Source organism: Diospyros lotus, chromosome 2 (genome assembly GCF_014633365.1).
Source record: "Diospyros lotus cultivar Yz01 chromosome 2, ASM1463336v1, whole genome shotgun sequence".
NCBI lineage: Eukaryota > Viridiplantae > Streptophyta > Magnoliopsida > Ericales > Ebenaceae > Diospyros > Diospyros lotus.
Window position 1 is genome coordinate 39427914 of NC_068339.1, and position 7522 is coordinate 39435435.

Below are 7522 nucleotides of genomic sequence, written 5' to 3' on the forward strand. Positions count from 1 at the left end.
GGGTTTCTATTGAATTGAGAGAGAGAATGGCGAGAAAAAGAGTGAGAGAAAAGAGGGAAGGCAAAATAAAATATTAAAAAAGTGTGAAAGTGAGTTTCCATTTCATGTTGCTCATATGTGGAGATAATAGCAATACTCAATTGCATTGGGTAGGCAGACAATTTGTCTCAAATATGGGAGAAAGTTTGTTCCCTGTAAAATTTTTAAAATGTAAAATTAATTTATAAAATATGAAATATTAAAATATTAATTTATAAAATGTAAAATTTTTATTTATAGATATAGAAATTAAATTCTAAACACAAATTAATATATTTCATGTGCATAAAATATAAAATAAAGTATATATACTTGTAAACTAATATATATATATAAATTTATAAATTAAAAAATATATTAAATATATAATATTTAACTATTTGTAATAGTTAGTAAATATATATAAAATGATCGCACTATTTGTAATAGTTATTAACATTCTTCATCATCGCAAAATTTATTCATTTAATAATAAAAAATAAATTTAGCCATGGCAAAAATTTAGAAAATGTATAAAAAATTAAAAATATATAATATTAACTATTTTTTTATTTTTTAATCAATTAATTTATTTTAATTAATTTATTCTATTATTTTATTATTAAAATTTTAATTTAATTTTTTAAACAATTACCTACACAATTGGTAATAAACAAACACTACAAATGTTATATAATAATTAACTATAAGATCGAGGGTATGATAAAAATATAAAAGATCAGTATACAATCGAGGGTAAAACAAGGGATGCTTAGCTATGTGTGACTTGATTAAGGACGTAAATTATCAAATGATAATTAAGAGCCGATGTTTTTATCTCAATTTGATGAATTCTTAAAACAGTTGCAAGAGACTGAGATATTTGATGATCAATATCCAATCGAGTGTAAAACAAGGGAATGAAATATTAAAAGTACCCAAAAGCATAATATTCATTCCATATGTTTAAAATAGTTACAAGAGATCAAGTCATACAATTACTCAAAGGAAAAAAGCCAAACCATAAAATCGATAACGTGGTTGATACTCATGGACGACGATGGTTTCCAAACACGATAGGTCCCAGCTCATCAATGTCATCTGGGGGTGGCATCTGGCTACTACTGTCTTTGTCAGGGTAAGGTGGAAGAGTAGTCTCTGGGAAACTAGGATAAGGGATGTCCTCTGAGATAATGGGAAGATCGAAATTCCAGCTTGGGTATTGATCAGGTTGAGGAACAAGTTGGAGATGTGAAAAATAATATGCAGATAGTGAATCTTGCAAATAAGGTCGATAAACTTGCAAATCACTAACCTGTTGTTGAAGGATTAGAATGTGGGATACACAACCATAGACAGGATCCTGAAGCCAGGCTTGAGCTTCAAAGAGGAGTGTATCGGAAGCCCAAAATTGGTATCTGACCCGAAGTGAAGCTAGTAAGCTGGCGACATTTCTGATAGTAAAAATATCACAGATGGCGACAAAGCGAGTAATACCATCCTCACAACGGAAGTAAGGAGAAAAGATGTACTGTGGATTGCATCCTCTATTTAAGACTACGCAGGCACCGTATCGACACTGGGGTTTTGGTATGTTGCGCCTTGGCATGATAGATTTGGATCCGGCTAAATCTAAACAAATCAGGTATGGGTCAGATCTAATTAAATGGGTCAAATCAGATATGGGTCATTAGATGGGTCGAACTTGAATTGAGTCGGGTGGGGTCAGGTCGAACCTGGTTGGGTCGAATCAGCCCAGATTTGGCTTCAGATCCGACGGAAGCAGGCAAAGGCGTTGATGGCCGGTGGAGGCGGCAATGGTTGCGGTGGCGGCTGGATCTAGCCGACGGAGGGCCGTTTAGGCCATCGGAGATGGAGATCGACAACTGGGGCTGCGGAGCAGGCGTTGAAAATGGTTGCAAATGGGGCAGCGGCGGCTGTCGGAGGTGGTGGCGACGCTGGAAGGCAGGGACGACCGGTGGTTGTTCGTGCGCAAGGTTGGCAGAGGCAAACGGCGATCTAGGAGGTGGCAACAGTGGACCTGGGTGCAAAGCAACAATGGCAGTGCAAATCTAGAAGGTGCGCGGCGACCGGGAGCAACCAGTGGGTCTGGAAGGTGTGAGATGTTCGTGCATGCAAGAGAAGCACAGAGAATAAAGGAGAAGAAAGAAGAAGGAGAAGAAGAAATGAGGAGAAAAAAAAAAGAAAAGAAAAGAAAAAAGAAAATATTAAAGAAATATTTTAAATAATTAATATTATTATATAATTAAAGTTATTATTAATTATTATATATTATATTATATATGCGTATATAATAATATATTATATATATGTATAGAGACAAATTTTTTATTTTTTTTATTGCGGTTAATTGATAAAACAAAAAAAATAAAATGATATCAATTGATAAATTATCATTTTATTATTATATTTTAGATTATTATTTTATTATTTATTATAATAATAAATTACTGTTTTTTTATCAATTAAATAAAAATAATATAATTAAATAAATATTACTTTGAAATTTAATAATTTAAATTATATTATTATTTAAAATATTTAATAATTATCATAATTTAAATTATTTTGTCAACTATCATAATTTTAAATTATATTGTTTTTATCAATTAATTAATTATTAATATTATTTTTATAAATTATATATTTTTTATTTAATATAACATAAAATATAACATATGTTATGTCACATAAAATATAATATATGTTATGTAATGTCATATAATATAACATAAAATATAATATTATTAAATAAAAATAAGAGAGGCGAGAATCTCCCCGCCTCTTTGCTCATCATTATGATCAAAATTATCATTACTCTCTTTACTCATCATTATTTTATCTTTTTCTTATTCTTTTTGCTTTCACATTTTTTCTTCTTAAGTTTATCTATATTATGCAAAATTCAGTAACTATCTATGTTATTTAATCATTTACATTATTATCGATGTCAATATTTTATTAGATTTTTTTAATGATAATTAATAATAAATATGAAACTATATACTAAATTAAAATTTACTAATATTTTTATACTTTAATATAAAATTTAATGATCATTTATATTATTTATCCTACATACATATATGCCTTAAATTTTAGACTGATTAATAACATGATCATATTTAATTTGATAAATTTTATGTTAACTGTCTATTATATATAATCTTATAATTTTATATTTATTAGAAATTACTTATAATAAAAAAAATTAGAATAAATTAATTGATTAAAAAATAAAAAAGAATTAATATATATTTTTAAATTTTTTTAATACATTTTCTAAAATTGCAATTTTTGAATCATCACAAAAACATTATCTTTTTTTTTTTTTTCTAAAATTGCAATTTTTGATATTTATTTACTTGTTGACTTATTTAAAAATTATACATATTGATATTTAATTTATTGTATAAAAACTCATGTGATATTCAAGAGATTATTTTTAATATAATGTTAATATTTTTATAAGATTAATTTTTATAAAATTGATATTATTTAGTCATTTAATTTGAAGGAATAAAACATTATTTCTTTATATATTTTTATTTTTTATATATTGGCATATTACTAAATTTATATAATTAACTCTAATTAAAATAAGCCAACTTTTGATTTGGCAATAGGCATTGCTGAGAATCTTCAGGGCCATAACATTAATATATTTTAATATTAATAATAATGATAACATTAAAAGAATTGATAATTTAATATTAAAAGAATTGAAAAGAGAATGAAAAAGGCAAGTGAGGGGATGGGCTGAGAGTTGTGATCATTATCATACAAAATTGAGTTTGTGATCATTACCATACAAAATTGAGTTTGTGATCATTACAATATAAAAGAAAGAAGAAATAATAAATTATAGGTGTGATAAGGGCTAAATGCATGCTTTACTGTCTCATTATTAGTTTTTATATCTTTTGTCCGAAAATTAAAACTTATCACTCACCCCTTCTACCTCATCTCTCTCTCTCTGTGTATAAATTCACTCTTGCCACTGCCTCCGTCTTCACCTCCGGTTGTTCGTCGTTGCCTCCAAATTGGCTTCTATTCCTCTCCCCCCAACTTTGTTGATCGATTTTCAAGTACTCTTATATGTCCCATCTTCTATGTCCTATTCACCTCAAGTTTTGCAACCAAAACCTAGCTCCTCTCTACATTTGCTAGCCATGATATATGCATATAGCTATTTTGTTTGATTTGAAGTGTTAAAATAAGTGGATTTTCTCAGAGAAATAGCAAACGACAGCAAACGACAAAGAGACATGGCTAGATGTTAAAACATGTCTCCTGATTTTTAGTTTTCCACTTTCCATCTCCACCCACATCCTCTTTAGTTTTTTTTTAAATATTAATAAATATTTTTATTCATTCATCCCATACATATCTCTTAACATTGTATTTGATGATTTGTTTACTTGTTTAACAAGAATATAATTGTGTATATATGAATGAATGTCTTAACAATGAAACTATTTATTATTTGTTTATTTATAGTAGGCAGCTCCGAGGGAAGATGATTGTTTTATTCCAAAGAAATGTGTTTATGTGTCATGTATATAATTATTATTACATATATGATTATTATTATTATTAGAGTGAAGATTATAATTAATTAATGTAGATGATATGGGTGCTATGATGGGGGTGGCTAGATCCAAGAGTGCATTCATATACATATGATGATGATAGCAGTAGATATATATATATATATACATAGCCACATAGCTACCTCATGATGATGCTACATCATGATGATGCAAATCATAACCCTAGCACATTTTTTTGATATTTTTAACTTTAAATAAAGAAATTATAAATTATTCTAATCCTTACAATTTCATATAATTAAGTGGTCACACTTGTTGGCTCTCAAATAACGAATGATTATCTACTAACATCCACTACCACATGTTAAATTAATTAAATATCTAAATCAAAAAATTAAATAATAATATATTTATAATACATGTTCTTTGTTAGTGATATTAAATTTTTGTAACTTAATAAATTAAATTATTCGATCAATCTTCATCATTTGATCCTATATTTTACTCTATTATTTTAAAATAGAAAAGTTACATATTTGAAAAAAACAAATTTTAAGTTTTTATTAATATTTTTTCACTATATTACCAGTTGAATTATAAACCCAAAGTGTTGTAATTCTCAAAACTGCAGCCAATGAAGGAGAAAAATCAATAATTAACAAAGAACATGTACTATAAATATATTATTATTTAGTTTTATGATTTAAATATTTAATTAATTTGATGTGTTTAATTAATGAGATAAAGAGAGGAGAGTTAATTAGATGTGTTTAATTAATGAGATAGATAGGGGGTGCTTGTGAGATGGTTTCTAAGTTGGGCCTTGGGTTCCAAAAGATCGATTGTTGTGTTAATATGTGTATGCTCTATTTCAAGGATGATATTGATGCAATCAAGTGCAAGTTTTGTCATACCCCACGATATACAAACTGCAAGGTAGGACCTGGGAGGTGAAAGGATGTTCCAATTAAACGGATGTGGTATTTACCTATAACACCCAAGCTTCAGACGCTTTACGCATCGAAGACAACAGCTAGGGAGATGAGATGGCGCTATGAAAACCCACGGAAGCCGAGTGTGTTGTCCCACCCATCTGATGAAGAAGCATGGAAACACTTCGGTAATGTGCATCCTGATTTTGCTTGTGAACCACGCAATGTCAGGCTTGGGTTGTATGCTGATGGCTTTACACCGTTTGGTCAATCTAGAAAACCTATTCATGTTGGCATGTGATTGCCACTCCTTATAATCTTCCTCCATGGATGTGCATGCGACAAGAGTATTTGTTTCTTACAATAATCATCCCTGGTCCTCACAATCCAAAATCCAAAATAGATGTGTTCCTACAACCTCTCATAGACGAGTTAAAAATGTTATGGGATATTGGCATGCTAACATATGATATTTCACTAAAATAAAACTTTCAGATGAGGGTTGCACTAATGTGGACTATTAATGACTTTCCCGCTTATGGCATGTTATCAGGTTGGATGACTGCAGGTAAGTTAGTATGCTTGTATTGTATGGAGAATTCAAAAGCATTCACGCTTAAGCATGGTCGGAAGACATCATTTTTTGATTATCATCGAATGTTTTTGCCCATGAATCAGCCATTTCGAAGGAATCGAGATACTTTTGTTAAGAATAAGGTTGAGAAGAGTGAGCCTCCACCACATTTGAGCGGTGATGACATATGGGGTCGAGTTTGGGCGTTGCCAAAAATAATTGAAATAGGTTCAATTCGCACGCAAGGCTACGGGACATACCACAATTGGACAAGGAAAAGCATTTTTTGGGAGTTGTCATATTGGAAAACAAATCTCATTCGCCACAATTTGGATGTAATGCATATTGAGAAGAACGTATTTGATAATGTTTTTAATACTGTGATGGATGTCAAGGGCAAGACAAATGACAACATTAAGACTAGGATGGACATAAAAGAGTATTGTCGACATAAGGAACTTGAGTTAGTGGCACAAGGCAATGGAAAGTACTTAAAGCCAAAGGCCAGATATGCTCTTGACGTGGAACAAATGAGAGCAGTGTGCAAATGGGTATATCAATTAAAACTTCCCGATGGGTATGCATCTGATTTGGCTCGTTGTGTAGACATGCGAGAAACAAAGTTGCATGGTATGAAAAGCCATGATGGTCATGTTTTCATAGAACGCCTCCTCTCAATTGCACTAAGAGAACTCCCAAACCCTATATGGAAGCCTCTAGTAGAGTTGAGTCAATTCTTTAAAGAATTGTGTTCTTCAAGTCATAGGGTCAATAAGTTGGAAATAATGGAGAAAAACATTAAGATAACTATTTGCAAGCTGGAGCAAATTTTCTCACCCAGGTTTTTTAACTCAATGGAGCACTTACATATACATCTAGCTTATGAGGCACGTGTTGGCGGTCCAGTGCACTATCGTTGGATGTATCCATTTGAGAGGTAATTACAATGATAACATTACACAATATCCTTTTTTATGTGACCTATAAACTTGAATTAATATATTTTTATTTACCCAATAGGTTTTTACACACATTGAAGCTTAAAGTTAAAAATAAGACACGTGTGGAGGGTTCCATTTGTAAGGCATACATCACAGAAGAAACCTCCACTTTTTGTCGCATTATTTTGGACCTGATGTACAATCAAAGATCAGACGAGGTCCACAAAATGATTATGGTGTTGACCTATCGACAGATCATTCAATTTTTTCCATCTTCAATCATTCTGGTTGACCATCAGGTGCATATAAAGATCGATTATTGGATGATCGAGAAATAGATCGTGCCACATTGTATGTTCTTCTAAATTGTGACGAAATCCAGCCATACATTAATTAAGTAATCACTCATATCCTTGGTATTACAAACTTTAGGTTCCTCATTTGCATGTATGATTAACACGGCCTCTATAAACGCAGTTTATT

At 30.5% G+C, this 7522-nt stretch overlaps 1 protein-coding gene across 1 annotated transcript; it reads right to left on the bottom strand.

Moving 5' to 3' along the window:
* Positions 1–1066: 1066 nt before the first annotated feature.
* LOC127794808 (LOB domain-containing protein 18-like) lies at positions 1067–1627 on the bottom strand. Its single transcript, XM_052326062.1, has one exon. It carries the CDS (start codon positions 1625–1627, stop codon positions 1067–1069), a length of 561 nt encoding a protein of 186 aa, XP_052182022.1.
* Between the last annotated feature and the right edge of the window lie 5895 nt (positions 1628–7522).

Coding starts and splice junctions, on each gene's coding strand:
- LOC127794808 (XM_052326062.1), bottom strand. CDS start 1,627: ATGCCAAGGCGCAACATACCAAAACCCCAGTGTCGATACGGTGCCTGC.